Here is a 17,602-nt window from a genome sequence, read left to right as displayed (position 1 = left end):
GAAGGAGACTCCACAACCTCTTTGGGCAGCCTGTTCTAGTGCTCTGTCACCCTCACTGTAAAGAAGTTTCTCCATATGCTGAGGTGAAACTTTCCATGTTCAAGTTTGTAGCTGTTGCTCCTTGCTGTGGACCAGCAAAAGATTTGCTTTATCTACTTGACACCCATCCTTCAGATATTTATAGACATTGATCAGATGCCCTCTCAAATCTTCTCATTTCCAGACTAAACAGCCTCAGGTCTCTCAGTCTTTCCATAGGGGAGGTGCTCAAGTCACCCAGCGGTCCTTCTGGCTCTCCTCTGGACTCTCTCCAGCAGGTCCCTGTCTCTTTTGAACAGGGGAGCCCAAAATTGGACATGGTATTCCAGGTGTGGTCTTAGTAGGGCAGACTAGAGGGGGAAAACTTCCCTAGACCTGCTGATGCACCCCAGGATGCCATTTGCTCTCTTGGCCACAAAGGCATATTGCTGACCCATGCAGAACTTGCTCTTTACCAGCTCCAGAGAGCTGCTTTCCAGCAGGGCAGCCCCAACCTGTACTGGTGCTTGTTGTTATTCCTCCCCAGATGCAGGACCCAGCACTTGTCCTTTTTGAAGTTCATGTGTTTAGCCTTTATCCAGCCTGTCCAGACCTCATTTTGTATAATAGAAAAAGTCATACATGAATAATCCCCTGCCTAACCTGCATTTAATAGTGTACCGCCCCCAGCCCAGATCATCTGTAGTTAGAGGACTTTCTTGCAATCTCAGCATTGTACACTTAAGCATATATTTTATTGGAAGAGGAAATATTTCCAAAGCTACAGCTTAGTCACCAGTGAATATAACATAAATTTTAAATTCAATTGCTTTTTTTCTCTTGCTATATCTAAAGGAACTCAGTATTCCACAGTGAGGAGAGCACGTTAGGCTAAAACAAGAGTAAACAGAGAAATTATTTATTTAGAACACATTAGGAACACTACTCACAGTACACTGTAACAGAGTGGCTACACAATGTAGTGATCATAAAAGGCTAACTTAAAAAAGCAAAGAAAAGGCAAAGCATAGATTATAGACTAATTGTGCAAACTGGTGGGTTTTTTTCCTCCCCTAAGCACAGCTGTACAAATAGACTGTCTCACGCTGTTTCTGCACAGGTAAAAGATTGATTTACTCAATCTGTACACTTTATATATTTTGTATAAACATACCAATACCTAGTTAACACATGTAGTTTACAATACTTAATTCAAATACAGTATAACGTCTCATTGACTTGTTGATTTAAGGTGCAATTTATCAAAACCAACAGTAAATATTTTCTTCTTAATCAGTTCTCTTTGGCACACTTCTGGATTAATACAAAACGTAGGACTGAATCGAGTATTCAACACTACAGATCTTGAAGGGGTTTTAGTTAGCATATAAGTGCAATTTTAGGTTTACCACAAGCTTATTTACAAATAACTATATATGAATTTCAGTTTACTTCACATATAAAATGGCTAATGACCTTAATGTGCAAGGCAAAAAAAATTTTTTTACAGCAATTCCTCACTTGGGAGTGATTTTTGCACCATGGAAATCTTGTATAAAATGTTTTAGAAAACGGGAATTTCTTATGAGGAAGTTCCTGGTGTTTCTTGTCCTATAGCAAGCTACCTGAAGACATGACTTCCTGGGTCCAGAAATGCTTCATAAGATACCGTTTAGTTGGCATGTTGGCACTGTAGTAATATTGCAGCTAAAATTTCCATGTTCAACTGGAAAACTAATTAAAGTGGCAAAAAAACAACCAGTCTGTGTAAAAAGCTTCATGACAGTGGCTTCTTGCTAGACAAGGGTACACCTCCCATATTCTTGATACCATATCTGTTTTTACTCCAAGGAGAAAAGGTTTAGAATTGGCACTATGTGTTGCTGTATGATCTATTTTTATCTTCATGATCCCTCCCTTTGGGCTGATTAATATTTGGTTAGAGCCAAAGTTGAGCAACAGTAAATGGACTTATTTGCAGTAGGGGGCCAATAAAGTGGACCTAAATCAGTTAAGCATCACTTTACCAAAACTCTTCAAATGCCAGAAGAACGAATCCACAGCAATTTATTTTGTATGTGAATGCCAAACCCAGTAGCTGGCATTCACAGGAGAGCTGTGGGGAAACGTAGCTACATAAACAGTGGGAATTCTTCCACGCCCAATTATTTCACAATTGAAAGAAAAAAAAAAAGAAAGCCAGTTCACAGTAAAATACTTATTACGAGGCCTTCCTGGTCTGTTCCTTCCTGAATCACCCAAGTGGTATCCCCTTAGCTGCAGAAATGAGTATTTTGGCACATGATCAAGTTACAGTAGGTGTCAAGTACAGTGCAATCTGTTCAGAAGGCAAGGATGTTAAAAGGAATTTTATATTGGTGCTCTGTAATGTGGGTAAGATATGAAATGCTGGGTTACTCCTGAGTAAAAGACGTTTGGCTGTCCCAGCTGAGATACCCACTCATGATCATGCTGATTCCAAATGCCCAAGAGGCATTTCATAGCCTCAGCAACAGTGTGCATTCCTAAAAACAATCAAAACCCCCAAACTCAAAACCCCTAAGTGTTTAAAAACTGCTTTTTTCTTCAACCTATCAGCAAGGACTAAAAGTGGTGAGTTCAAATTGTTGGTAGAGGTGATAAGAAGGGAACAGAACTGGTAAGGAGAATCAGAGTCTGCGTAAGTAAATCAGATACATGTGAGATGTAATTCATTCTCGATTATTCTCTAAGCTTTAAGAAATATTGCATATAGCCATACCCATTGTACTCCTGGTTTACCTGATAGCTACTGGCTTTAGAACTGAGAAGTCTGCGTGAAGGATATGGTGTCAGACTTATCTACTGCAAAGCCTCCGTTGATGTACGATTTCTTGGTCTCTGCTTCGTCATTATCAAGTATTGTTTCCAAGGCAAAAGGATTGACTATGTTGACTTCGGAGGTGACATCCATCTGCTCCAGCTCCTTTTTAGAGAGCTTCTCCACTATGCCGGTACCAAAGGCATCTCCCAAGACATTCACCATTGTTCTGAATCGATCCCTAGGGAATGAAAATGCTGTCAGATAAGCCATTCTGTGTGTTACTTAGAAAGTCCTTTTAGTAAAAGAAAGCTACCCTGACAAATGCACTGCTCTCTCTCTCTTTTTTATTCACAGTGCAAATTAAGATAAATTCTGCTTTTAGAAGTTAAAAAAAAAACAAACCATAGAACAGGAAACTAAATTTTCCTCACATGTATTTGAGGAAACCTGGAGTCACTTTCATGACAGATCACTTGTACACAGTGTGCAAAACTTCAAGTCCTGTCCCCAGTATGTTAGAGCAGTAATCACAAAACATTGTGGGGGTCACTTCTAAGGCCCCAGAGTATGCTATGGAATTTGGTTCTCCTTGTGATGGGACTGCTTTTGTTGGAAGGACAGACTGTAGGGTGCAGAAGAATCTGCATTCTGCTTTTTGTCTAACAGCCATCTCCTCTACCAAAGGAGTACCTGGCTCATTATCTTAAACAGTATCACAGTATCATCAGGGTTGGAAGAGACCTCAGAGATCATCAAGTCCAACCCTTTGCCACAGAGCTCAAGCCTAGACCATGGCACCAAGTGCCACGTCCAACCTTGCCTTGAACTGCCCCAGGGACGACGACTCCACCACCTCCCCAGGCAGCCCATTCCAGTGCCCAATGACTCTCTCAGTGAAGAACTTTCTCCTCACCTCCAGCCTAAATCTCCCCTGGCGCAGCCTGAGGCTGTGTCCTCTCGTTCTGGTGCTGGCCACCTGAGAGAAGAGAGCAACCTCCTCCTGGCCACAACCACCCCTCAGGTAGTTGTAGACAGCAATAAGGTCACCCCTGAGCCTCCTCTTCTCCAGGCTAAACAATCCCAGCTCCCTCAGCCTCTCCTCGTAGGGCTGTGCTCAAGGCCTCTCACCAGCCTCGTTGCCCTTCTCTGGACACGCTCAAGCACCTCAACGTCCCTTTTAAACTGGAGGGCCCAGAACTGAACACAATACTCAAGGTGTGGTCTAACCAGTGCAGAGTACTGGTTCAAATTCTTAAAAGCAGGACAGGTTCTCTTCTGTTAGCTTGTCACTGTCAAAGGATTGCTGTACAAAGCCGCATTAAGCGTGTCAAAGGAGCATCATACTTGTGTACTGCTGATTTTTCTCGCAACAGAAATGTGACTTGTAGGCCGTAAAAATTTGCCACTACTGGGCAGAGAAGCAACAAGGTCATAGAAGTCTAGAAACTGGTATGGATGTAAGGTGGGGACAGTGGGGGATCATGCATCCCTCCGCTTTTCTTTTCAGTTGCACAGTACTGCAAGGGCTTTGTGGCAGAACGAGTTGCTCTGTCTGTGCAGACATGTTGTGGTGGATATATTCACAAGCAGCAGTGAAGTGAATCAGCATGTCTTATAACCCTATTTTTCTATTACAGCTGCTGAACTCCAAAAAAGTGACAAATTCCAAAAAGTGTCCACGTGTACTCCACGTGGAAAGGAAATACATGACAGGGAAAAGAAGGGAGAAGGGTACAGTAAAATTCTGGTGGATTAGTGTGATGAGCGAGGAAACTGACAGCACTAGAAACCAAATCTTTCAAAATACGTCTCACAAATGTTCTGTTCTTCGTTAAAAATGTGGAAGCATTCCTCAAGGCTATGTAATGAAACCTTGGCAAGTACAGAATTAACTAGAGGACTGTTAATGAGCCACTACTAGCCGATTGCAAAATAAGACATTTTAGGCAACAAGTACAAAAGGCGAAAGTGTTAATAATCAACATGGCGTCATGATGGCATTCCATCTACTGAGGTGCAAAATGCACTGGCAAGGAGCCTGGGACATGAAATTAATCTTCAATCTTAGCCAGACTGCTTATCTGTAAAATATCTCACTTAGAATCAGAAACATCTTGAATTCTTCATATGCTTCACAGTGGAACAGGTAGCTCCTATGCATTAATACTCTAAGAATCACAAGAATTCTGGACTTTGAAAGGGGAGAGATCAGATTTGCACAATGAATTCTTCATATGCTTCACAGTGGAACAGGTAGCTCCTATGCATTAATACTCTAAGAATCACAAGAATTCTGGACTTTGAAAGGGGAGAGATCAGATTTGCACAATGATGATTAGTATAAGAAACAAGGAATTACTTCACTTTCTCTCTCTCACTCCCACAAAAGAATTAGAAAGCATCAAATGAATTTATTAGGACACAGCTTCGAACGAAATTAAATATGTCTCTAACACATTTGTTAGGTTGTGGAATTCCTCACCACAGGTCTTGTGGAAATATAAAAATTGATATGAGTCCTAAAAAAAATGAGGCATTCATGAAGGAAGGTGAAATCTATTGAGGACTGCTAAAAGAAACCCCACCTCTAGCTCAGGAAACTTCATGAGCTGCAATTTGCAGGAGGCCAGGAGAGTACTTTGGGAAAAGAACCAGTATGTCTGTTCTACTCCTACACTTTTCTGTAGACACCTGCTCTGGAACAGTGGCTTGTACTGATCTTCATCATCCTTAACAAAACTAAATGCCCACCGAGAAAAGAGAGCTGGAGAAAACAATGATTGTGGAGAAGAGCAAATAAACCTATTAGATCTTTTTGCAGATAGTTGATGGAGAGAACGTACTTATGGCTAAAAATGTTTTGCTTGTAGCAATTTTGCTTATAAAGCAATTGAATTGGGAGAGACTGGCATTTCCCTTTGCAGCTTAAAAAGTTGAATTATATAATCAAATAAATTATAAATATATGTAAAATTACTGGAAAGGGAGAGGAAGGGAGAGGAATGCATTCACCTTGACCTTAAAGATAAGTCAAAGACAGCAGCATGCAGAGACCACAAAATTATTAAGATCTCTGCATTGATACCAATGAAGCATCATCCACACCGAGTTACTGTAGGTGAACAAGGCCTTGGTCTCAACAGTAAAGTTCATGCAGCTCGGGAGACAAGAAAGCTGTATTTCAAACTATACTCCTTAACTTGTGAATCCAGTTACTCTTTCCCAGTGAATCGTGGACAGCATTAATGTTGATGTTTTTCTGAACTTCAGAACAGACTTTGTGATTCTGTGGGCTTTTGCAGAAGTAGCAGAGAAACATCTTGGTGTGCTGAGTGGTTTCAAAGTGCTCTGAAGCTGAAATGGTTGGGATCAGGCATAAGGAATGCTTTCTGTGTTTGCATCTGTGTGCTGACTGATCAAGGGACTGGGGCTTAAGAAAAACTTCTAGTGAAAAATGGCCCTAGCAAGGTAGTGCTGTATAGTCCACCATGTGTGTGCACAGACTCCAAGACCAGCACTGCTCAGTTCATGGTGTGCTCTTTCAGCTCCTTCACCTGTGTACGACAGAGCTTTTATGTGTTCTGTGGAACTCAGCTGAGATGGTGGCTGTGTTTGAATTTTATGAATGGTGTATGAATTTGGCATATGGCAGCAGCTGACACTCCAAAGCCACTTCTTGGTACTTTTAAATTTGTCTTTCTTGTGTGTTATGCTCATGATGCTGTGATCACTATTTTAAGGTTGGCAACACCTCTAGATGTGAGGTTATTCACTGCCATCCCATGTAGAAGAGCTTCTCTCAGCATTAAAGCCACTGCTGCAATTGAAGTCTATATTGAACAAGCCTGGCCATAAGAAGACTCTTTGTCCAGCTCCTGAAACAGTCCTAAATGACCTTGCTGCTTTCTTTCTCAGACCCACGTATTCCTACTTGACTTATGTAAACATTGAAGAAAGAAAAACAATCAACTATCAAGTGTCTTAAACTTACAGAAGCCAGTCAACTGCAATGATGAGAGTAACATCTTCAGCGGGCAGGCCAACAGCACTCAGCACAATCACCATGGTGACAAGTCCGGCTTGGGGGACACCTGCAGCCCCAATGCTGGCAGCTGTAGCTGTGACACTAAATCCCAAATAAAACCAAGAAAAGGCATTCAGAATACATGCTGTTCACGGAAACTCTGCTTTCTGTCACAGGCTTCTGTCACTGTGAGAAAGAAGCCCAAAAATTCCAGTTTTCCTCTTGAACAGTATCTACTCAAAATCTGGTGACACATTTATGGGACAGGTCAGATAAAGATACTGTAATGGTTACACTGCAGAATAACAGACTAACAAACAAACTGGACAGATCAGAAGCAGATGCTGAGTTGGGTTTGCTAGGACATGCGGTAGAAAAACGATGGCAGTTTCTAGAATAGAATCATAGAATCAACCAGGTTGGAAGAGACCTCCAAGATCATCCAGTCCAACCTAGCACCCAGCCCTAGCCAGTCAACTAGACCATGGCACTAAGTGCCTCATCCAGGCTTTTCTTGAACACCTCCAGGGATGGTGCCTCCACCACCTCCCTGGGCAGCCCATTCCAATGCCAATCACTCTCTCTGTGAAGAATTTCCTCCTAACATCCAGCCTATACCTACCCCGGCACAACTTGAGACTGTGTCCCCTTGTTCTGTTGCTGGTTGCCTGGGAGAAGAGGCCACCCCTCACCTGGCTACAACCTCCCTTCAGGTAGTTGTAGACAGCAATGAGGTCCCCCCTGAGCCTCCTCCAGGCTAAACAACCCCAGCTCTCTCAGCCTCTCCTCATAGGGTTTGTGTTCCAGGCCCTTCACCAGCTTTGTTGGTGATGTTGTGTACGAGCTGCACATCTCATCCCAGCCCACCTCCTCACCAACTTGCACAGGCATGGCTTTAGACAGAGAAGTGAGAATGTTTCTGTTGCTTCCTGTGCTGTGAATGGTAGTTTTAACTTTCTCACAGGGTATCCAAAGTTAACATACCACTCATTTGAAAACCCACCTCAAACAAAATGTGTGATGGTTTTAATCTTACCTAATAGTAACTATTTGGCCAATATCCAGTTCTAAGTCATTCAGTTGTGCAATAAACACAGCTGCCACTGCTTCATAAAGAGCTGTGCCGTCCATGTTGATGGTAGCTCCGACGGGAAGAACAAACCTGGTAATTCTTTTGTCAATTGAGTTTTTTTCTTCTGCACAGCGGAAGGTGACAGGCAAAGTTGCTGAACTGGAACACAGATAAACATATAAAGTAAGGGCAGGCAACAGCACATCATTTCCCTTATCTTTTCTTCAGAGACTGATCTGCTCTAGGACTTAAATGCAGATCTAGGGCAGGCAGGAAGGCTGCACCATGAAGAAACAAAGTATTTTTTGTTATTTCTAATTGTGGGAAGAAACAACAAAGTCTCAGTTATTCTCAAAATTACATATTAAAATCATCATGATATCTGCAGCCACAGAAACTGCAATAGCTTAAACTTTGGCAAGTCTGTGACTAATGAACTGAATGGCAGAGCACTGCCTCTGCAGGGCAGGGCAAACTCTTGCTTGGCGTAAGGCTAATGCAATCTATAGTACTCTTCTGGGCATACAGAAATGATGATGGAAATAACAGCTCTACCTCTAGAGAACTGAAAAATGTTCAGGTGAAGCCAGGGTATGTAACAAAGTAGCATTAAAATCAGAACATGAACAATGAGATTACTACTAAGAACGTTACAGAGAACAGAAGTTGGTTTACCTGGAAGAAATCATGAGGGCTGTCAGAAGCGCCTGAGCCATACCCAGGGCAAACCGAAAAGGATTTTTCCTTACTACTATGAAGTAGATCAGTGGCAGAACTATAATGGAATGGATTGCAAGTCTGCAAAACAAAATACAGTACTTGAACAACTGAATCATCCCATTGTCTTGCTTTAATAAGAAAATGGTAATAAGTATCTCATCTTGTCCTGGAGTATACTTCAGAAGCACTAAAGGTGCCTCTAAGGACACCTGTATTCTAAATCTACTGTGTAAAACATCTTTTGGAAGAAAGAAAGAGATTATGAAATATTCTTTCTTTCCAAAATAGCATATGGATTAACTAATACATTGGAAATAATTTTAAATTGATGAAGACAAGAAAAATACAGTAGTATGTAGCATTTAAACTAACATGCACAGGGTGATTTGAAATAATGCTAAAACACTCTCCTCTCCAGCCAAACCCTTGCAATGCAGACTAGAGACCAACCAGAAACACAAACCAAACTATCTTCCTAAGTTTATCTGCCTTTACATAGAAGATGTTTTGGAATCAAAGGTGAATATCAAAGGAGAGATGAATTTCACATCTTTCTGCAGAAACTTCAAACTGGATCCTACAAACCAAACTATGCTTACTGCATGGAAAACTGTGTGTACTTAGGTGTACAATTAAAATCTACTGCGGTATTTCAGACTGCACAAATTAGAGATGTGTAGTCTTACCATCTTTAATGTTGCAGGAAGCTGACATACTGTGTTTTGAACATTAATTTTTTAAAATTAAGCACTGCCATGCAAAAGATCACATGGTTCTCTTGACTTCAGCTGCTCAGATGTATTTACCTGAATATTTAGGTGGGTCTCAGGGATGAATGAATCCTTCACTATATGCATTCATGTTGAACACTGTGCATTGATTCCCAAAGCACGTGAACTTGGAACTTTGTGGGCATTAAGATTAGAGGTAAACAGCCTGCTGTTAGGAGGTGAACAGCCTTCACAAACAAATGTATGTGAAGGCTCTGTGAAATACTTTATATGTTCCAAGGTCTCAAGCAATTGTAGCAACATCAGTTTCTAGTGAAAATAAACTATTATAGCCTCAAAATACAAAGTCCAATACTGATGTAATGTATGACCCTGGGATTTTTATTCTCTCCTCACAAGATGTTATTCTGATTGTTACTGCATTGTAATATTGCTTTACGATTTTAGAATAGCTGATAATGGTAGAAATAAATCATGGCACCATTTGTGCTGCCAAAAATAGGCAATTAAGAGACAGGCACCAACAGCACAGAAGAGCACCAAAAATCACCCACAAAACCTCACTTATTTTTTCCTTTGAAAAAAATATCTTTTTAAAAGCAATAGACGGTGAAGTTTTTGTTCGGTGTGCAAACAAATGATAAATGTAGTGGAATGTAAATAGCAGCATGCAACACATACTGCTACAATTCTGGGAGCTCTAGAAAGAAAGCTAACAGTGCCTAAGAATAAACTGAATTCTGCAGAATGTACAGGAACAAATATGAAGTGGTATGGGTGTCACTGGTCGTCTAAAAAAAGATGTTTATGAAACTGAACATTTTAAGTGTGCTTACATTTAGAATCACAGAATGTTACAGTGCTCTCTCACACTCACAGAAGGTTTTCCTGAAGTTCACATGGAACTTCCCATGTTCCAGTTTGTGCCCACTGCTCTTTGTTGTGTCACTAAGCACCACTGAAAAGAACCTCGCTCCAAACTCTTGACACTTGCCCAATTTATGAACATTGATAAAATCTCTTAGTCTGTCATTGTAAGAGAGAGGGTCCAATCTCCTAATCATTTGTTTTCTAGCCCTTCACTGGACTCTCTCCTTGTCTTTTCTGGACTGGGAAGCCCAAAAATGGACACAGTAGTCCAAATCTGGCCATACTAGGCCATATTTATACATATCTGCTTTTCTAATACTGATTGCCACTACTGGTTTTCATTAAAGAAATATGAAGTAATATTTATTTTCATGTATGAGATGCAATTCACAGCAAGCAGATGTTTTTCAGACAATGGTGGGTGACAGCTGGTAGGCCTTAGAATTGGAAATGTGATGAATAAAAAAGCTGGGAAGGTGAGATAGAAGGTGAGCTGGAAAGGAAGAGGAGGAAAGACATGCCAGACCTCATGCTTTTGCACACATTTATTGATAGGGAATACAAGAAGTATGTTTAGGATAACCTATAATTCTCAGGATCAAGCTTAAAGGGAGGATGACAGACTTCTACAGAAGACACTGATGAAAAGAATATGCTGGAAACAGATAAAGTCAAACAAATAAGGATAAAGATCAAAAAGATGGAGCAGCAGTGCTTAGAGAAACCAAAACAAAGAAAGACTACAACTTTTGACTGCCAAGAGGTAGGAAAAAGGGTGTTGCAGGCTGGAAAATATAGAATAAGCAACTTTCCCCTGCATCTCTTCAAGGATGTACAGATGGACACCTTACCATATATGATCTTTTTGATGGCTCCTGGGAACCTACTAAAAATTGTTGTGTTTGTCAATCCTATGGTTACCAGCTAAATGGTAGACCATATGTGATGCAATCAAAATACTCTGGGGAAGGCACTGAGTTTTCACATACCTCTTCAGTAAGATATGCCCTGCCACAAGAATGAACAAGTAACAGATAAACAGCCATAAAACTCAATTTATCACATCTAAACCTGTAAAACTTGCTATCTGTTCTAAAACTGAAGTCAAAGGGTCATAATGATCCATCCAGTGTATTCCTCCTCTGAGCTAATTGGTGCAAGTAACATAGAAGACCTGTACAGAAGTGATACAGTGTCATTCTACAAATGACTTCTACCTAACTTTATAATTCACATGGAAAATCATAGTGTCTTGATACACAGTCTCGAGAAACATCAGTGTTGCATCCTTTAACATCTGATTTCTTTTCCAAGTCTAAATGGAACCTCACACATACAAGAATGCATTATGTATTAGACAAATACAACTTGCACATATAATTTTGAAAAAGTCATGATTCAGTGCTATTTCTGGAGCTCTAATTTATAAAGTTATTAGATTTAAAATTATTTTGGAACAGCTTGTCCAAACATACTGGGTTATACATAAAATAAAACAACAACTAGGAAATAAATATGATTCCATAGCAAAGATTAATGCAAAGAAAGAGATCCTTCCTGACTATTTATAGAGAACTTTGCATTTAAGACTAACATATTACCCTTCTCTCTGCTTGGTTGTCAGAAAATGTGAATGATGTTTGAAGAATAGCATGCATATGCATGAAGTAGGGGGAAGTAAGCTCTTGAACAGCTTTGGATCTAACTCTAGACAAAACATGAATAACTCTTTAGTATATTGAAGGAATTATAGGAATGGATGCTAAGGCAATAAACTGAAACAGCCTAGAAGTTATGCTTCACTGAACTGGAAAAAGAAATTTAAATGCATTTAACTTCTTGGGACTGTAATATCCATTTATCTGTCAAGAGGGTTCTTTGTAGAATAGCCTTCAGAGATATATCATGATCTAGTATTATAATCTGTATCATTTGGAGCAGTTAAGCTGACCCTTCTAAGGCTCCACATTGTGCAGGTGTAACCTCCTCCACCTGAGTCTTAACACAGAACCAAGGGTATATAAGAGAAAAGAAAATATGTTTTGTTGCCTGGCTAAGTTTTTCAGGTAGCAACTGCTGCTTTTGAAGCTTTGCCAGACACCTTTGCCTTAAAGGAGTAACTAACAAACTGTAATCCCCAAGGCTTCTCTCAGAGTCAGCTGCCTGCTCTGCATGGAGGTGGGAAGGGCCCAGATTCCTGGCATACTCTACTGCATGCTGCACTTACAGTGCACTTGCACTGGGCAGTGGAGCTGGGTCTGTGCTGGTGCACCTTAGGCCTACAGTCATTGCCAGGTATTTCTGTATTTTCAGTAAGCTGGAAGCCCCTAGTAGTTGTAATTCACCACCTCACCCTTTCTCAACTTCTAGTATCTAACAGAAGCATTACTACAGTTAAAAAAACAGTCATTATACCTGTTTAGGCATTAAGCTGAGCAGATGAATCAACGAATACAAGAACGGTCTTTGCTTTTTTTCCCCTTTTTTTTTAAGAACACAAGGCAGTGACAATTAAAACAACCCCATGAATTCAGTGAAATGTGCATCCTAAACATCCTCACGTAATTTTCCTTGGCAAGAATTTTTATTTCTGACCTTGAAGAGGATGGGTGTTGTAGATAATCAACTGAGCTCTTAAAACTGCATGTTTAGTTTCATCTTTAAGCAGTAACATACCCACTTAGTACTGTAGCCATATAGAGACCCAGTTTACGAAAGATTTCCCAGTCCTCAACTTCTATTATCTTCCCAGCAATTAAAAAGATGATACCAACTGGCATATACCTAGAAAGCAAAAATAACATTACAAAAAAAACGATTTTCAGAAATACTGCATGCTCACCATAGAATCATTCCTTCCACAGTATAACTTTTTACAGCTGATGGAACTTTTTAATGTTCTATTATACAACTGAAAATTTTTTAAATATTCTGTTGTACATCTGAGTTTATTTGCTTGCAGCAAGACTACAATAGAGGTGATGAAAAAAAGATTAGCAAATCAGAGTAAATGTAATCCTGTGCATAGTCTAACAAGTAGTGTATAACTTGGTGTCACAAAATGCACAGAAGCTGGAAGAAGGTATAGGCTTTATACTACTAAAGCAAAAATATGTGCATAGCCATAGGTGAAAGTCTGCAAGTTGGAGACCACAACCTGTACATTCTGCAATTGCACACAGATGGGAAAGGCCTCCTGTGATTAGAGCAGCCTGCTGCCTTGCAGGACTAGGGGCTGTACGAGAGTCACCTGCACAGATTAAGAGTGATTTTAATATGTTGGGATTGTACAGCAACCAATCTCTTGCTTGATGGAGAGGCCTCCATCCCCCAGCAAACTCACACAAGTCCATACTTTATGGACAGTAATAACTGCAGGGGCTGTTGCCTGCAGAAAATTCAAGTTAAAAACACCACTTAGGCTAGCACCAACTCTATGCATTCATTTTGCTAGCAGACAACAGGCTGTCAGAGGTAAGACGCCCTTTCACAGCTTTGAGTAGTACACATTAATTTGTGACTATATTAAATGTATCAATATTTATAAAACATAAATTATAAAATAATGTGTGTGTGCTATCTCACACATAAAATAGTACCTTGTCCTTGTGCAAAGCAGGGATGTGTACTTCTTTCTGAGCCCTGACTTTGGTAAAAACAGAACTAATTCCTCACACTACCAGAATCAAATTCTACCTTAATCAAGACAACAGCTCCCACATCTGTAGAAACAGAGAGTCTGCAGCCCCAGCTTCAGACACATGCAAGACAAAGGACGGTCATCTAAGGAGTAGGATCTTTTATTTGTGGCAGGTCTCATTAGTGGTAAATTTTTCTGCAGGGTGAGGCAGCCTATTTAATGGGGTTGTAACTCAGATGGGTACTGAACCAGCTGCCTAGCACAGGACAAGCTTTGGAAATTAATTTACCTTTCTTTAAAGGTGGGAGGGAAGTGTGCAACTAAACTCTGCATATGTTTGCTGTTTTACATGCATCTCATTGTGTGGGGAAGGAAGAAAAAATCATGGAAAGGCCAGATCTGATAAGCTAACATTTGTGTGGAACACAGGGATATGAGCAGAGTTATTATAGTAAACAGCTCAAGGCACTGCAAGATCATCCTCTGGAAAGGATTGTGTGTGCTTATAGTTCTGATCCTGTAATTGTCATCTACATGGACAAAAGCTATGTGAATAACTGTGAAGACTTTCTATCCACTACCAGATGAGTTGCTACATTTTAAAATTGTTTTTCCTGTCTGAGAATATTATGAGACAATACTGAGAGAATGTTGCCTCAGAAAATCTATTAGCAGCATGTAAATGATGCCTACTTGTACTTTGCATATTGTTTTGGATTGTGCTTTGTGCTGTGGCTGGCATATTAATATATTTTTAAAGAAACCTAGCTTCAAGAGTATCTATCCTGTGAACATAATGGCTACCAGGGAATAGTGCTCAAGACTGAGAAAGGCATGTGAGTGGAAATGCTTCTACAGTACTCAAATCATTAGTGCAGTTGCAACAGTTTTATGTAAATCTCTAGCACGAATGTCTGAAAACTTCTAGTTTCTTGTGTACAATAGGACTGTTTCTGTAGCGTATAGTAAATAGAAAGCCTGTTCTGCAGTGTCCTCAAAAGGATCTGTAGGAAGGAAACTTTTAACCAGCTTTTTTTTTTAAAGTTGTTTGCTTTAGAGCTCTATAAAAAGGAAAACAAAGTCTGAGTTTGCTCCTACAAGTTCAAACACAAAAAGTTGCTGGAAAATGCCAGTATATCCTTGGACTTACCACATAATTATCTGAACTATCTTCATTGTGGCTTCATTCAGTGCATTGAAAAAATCCACCAGCACTTGTCCTTTCTCTCCCATTTTCCCAATAACCATTCCAAACACAAGACAAAAGACGATCAACCCCAGTACATTGATGCCATCAGAATACATGCCCACGACTTTGTATTCTTGAGTTTTGTTCTATAGATTAAGGAGAAAGAAGTTACTGCCTGAAAACACTGAATTTACTTTAAAGGGTTCTAAAATGAAAACATATTGAGATCTTTCTTTGAAAAAGCACAAAGCTCTTCCCCAGTTGCTCCACTCCCTTTCTGGCAGTACCAAGTAGGCAAGTTCAGGAATGAAGGTAGAACTAAACTGTCTCTGAAAGCTTTGTATTTGAAAGCTATGCAAGGATCCGATCAAACCCTAGCAGAAGATAAAGCATACCTTACTCTATGTTGTCCCTTCTATAGACTTCTGACACCAAGTATGGCAAGACTTACTCCCTTCTGTGGAGAATGAAACATGGCTGACACAGAATCCTTCTGAGCAACTTGAGGGTTTGTGTCTGGATTTAAGACAAACAGTCCATTGCATAATAACTGAGACAATGGTGTCCAATTTTGCCCCAAGTTTACGAACCTATTGTTCAGATGAAATCGGTGAAATTCCATAATTTAGACCAGAATTGGATGCACATGACTTAAAAAAATCCTACTAAATAGATCAATATTCACACACTCCTTTGTGTTTGTGCAATGCGAACACATGAGAAAAGGGTGAAATTCTTTGCTTCATCCTGCTCCAGGATCTAATTAATGTCTTTTCATATAGCTTACATTTCCATGCTTTCCTCACTACGAAATGAAATTTGGAGGGAGTATATTTAAATGCATATTGATTTGGTACTGTTCGTACTTCTGTGCTCATATTCTATTGAACTCCTTCCTCCCTCTTCTCCAGCCTAAGTTCAGGCTTTAGAAAACATGAACGACTCTAATCAGAGGCTTGCTAAACCTCTTCACTTTTATCTCTTTACATGTTTGGTTTTCATTTTTGCAGAATAACAAACTGCTAGTTAACTGGTTTACTTAAAAAAAAACCTCTTCTTTCTGCAGTGCTCAGCTACCACTACTGCCTAAACATCTCATGCTGCTATACATTTAACCTTTCCACAGTGGCTGTTTTCTTTAATTTCTCAGCAAATTAACAATTCATTAGCATATACATTTAATGGAGTATATGAACAGATGATTTTCTTACATCATCTATAATGTCTGGACTCAAGACTTACTTGAAGATCCTCATAATCACCTCTAGCATTTACTTATTAACTTTTGTGCCCTTGCTAAAACCTATCCATGTACCATTTCCTTCCTTTTCTCTATCACTGACCACACAAACTAAGCAAATGTATTCAGTGTTCTCTCTCCTCACTTGGTACATTAAGAGGGAATATAAGAATAAAGGTCACACCTCTGAAGTCTCTGCTGTCGTAGCAGTTGTGACAGGCTCTTCCATAAATGTGGAGCTGTTTTTATCCGTGCTAGTCGTAGATTCAACTTTTTCACGTTTGGTTTTATACTAGAAAAGTATTAAAAACAAACAAATGAACAAACCAAATCAACAGAAGAACTTTAGAAACACGTGAGAAAAATGAGGAGCGTAAAAACAATGGAAAAAATAATTAATCTGACTTGAAGGTAGTAAATGGACAAAGGTTATTTCTCAGTTCATGTGAGACACCACAGTTATGTACTTCAGATGCTGTAAACCAAATAAGTGATTCATAGCTAATATGGTACTAATTCTGCTCTGCAGGCTTTCAGGTGCTCTGGGGACTTGGTGCAGTCATGTGGGATGAGATACAGCTCCAGCAAGACGCCTTTCTGCCGGAATGAACAGTGGAGAGAGACTTGCTCACAGCTGCCCCAAATGACATGCACCTGACACAACCAGAACCAGAATGTGGTTAGTATAACTATACCCCTATATATAACAGTCACTCTTTGTGGCTGAGCTCACCACCTAGTAGTCCCTTTTTCCCTCATTATAAGGCCCTGAATGTCCTATGCACCAAGTAGACAAACCCGACAAATTTCTTCTTCCCCTGCCTAGCAGTCTCAAGATTCCTGGGCACCAGGCTCGCTACTCTCCTTACTGGCCTGCAAGATCCCAGGCACTTGGCCAGCCAGGTCTTCTACTACAGAATAGGGAAGTATAACAGCAGTTAAGAGCATTGTGTGTGGAATCAAGCAGTTTCAAGTTGTGGGTGGGGGGAACATGAACCAGAACTACTACTGGACAGTGAGGCTGTGATTCCTTGGATGACCAGACAGGCCTCTACCATCATCTGCCTCCTCCAAAGTCTGAGGGGCAGACTTCTTTTCTTCAGTTCAATGTTTTACAAGTCAAGATTATGATTGCGTGCTGATACAGCAAACCACATATTAAGATTTGACCCAGTCTGCAGATGGTCCAAGTGATTAAAAACTGAGCTAAATGTTATAAAATCATGCTACATTGCTTACAGAGATCCCATGCTATTCTGATTATAAATATTGTACTATCCTAATCCTAATATCCT

The 17,602-nt window shown here is 40.1% G+C and overlaps 1 protein-coding gene across 1 annotated transcript in view; it reads right to left on the bottom strand.

Moving 5' to 3' along the window:
* Window positions 1-915: 915 nt before the first annotated feature.
* The window catches only part of SLC1A1 (solute carrier family 1 member 1), a 52,805-nt gene continuing 36,118 nt past the window's right edge, over window positions 916-17,602 (bottom strand). The window contains exons 6-12 of the mRNA XM_064176743.1: window positions 16,492-16,599; window positions 15,029-15,213; window positions 12,915-13,022; window positions 8,593-8,715; window positions 7,882-8,076; window positions 6,813-6,947; window positions 916-3,059 (exon numbers count right to left, since the gene is read on the bottom strand). Of these exons, the coding sequence (XP_064032813.1) occupies window positions 2,816-3,059; window positions 6,813-6,947; window positions 7,882-8,076; window positions 8,593-8,715; window positions 12,915-13,022; window positions 15,029-15,213; window positions 16,492-16,599 (1,098 nt within the window). The 3' untranslated portion in view covers window positions 916-2,815. The remainder of the gene's footprint in view (window positions 3,060-6,812; window positions 6,948-7,881; window positions 8,077-8,592; window positions 8,716-12,914; window positions 13,023-15,028; window positions 15,214-16,491; window positions 16,600-17,602) is intronic.

The sequence above is a fragment of the Pogoniulus pusillus genome, chromosome Z (assembly GCF_015220805.1).
Source record: "Pogoniulus pusillus isolate bPogPus1 chromosome Z, bPogPus1.pri, whole genome shotgun sequence".
Classification (NCBI taxonomy): Eukaryota; Metazoa; Chordata; class Aves; order Piciformes; family Lybiidae; genus Pogoniulus; species Pogoniulus pusillus.
The sequence above is the reverse complement of the archived record's forward strand: the minus strand, read 5'-3'. Positions and strand labels throughout refer to the sequence as shown.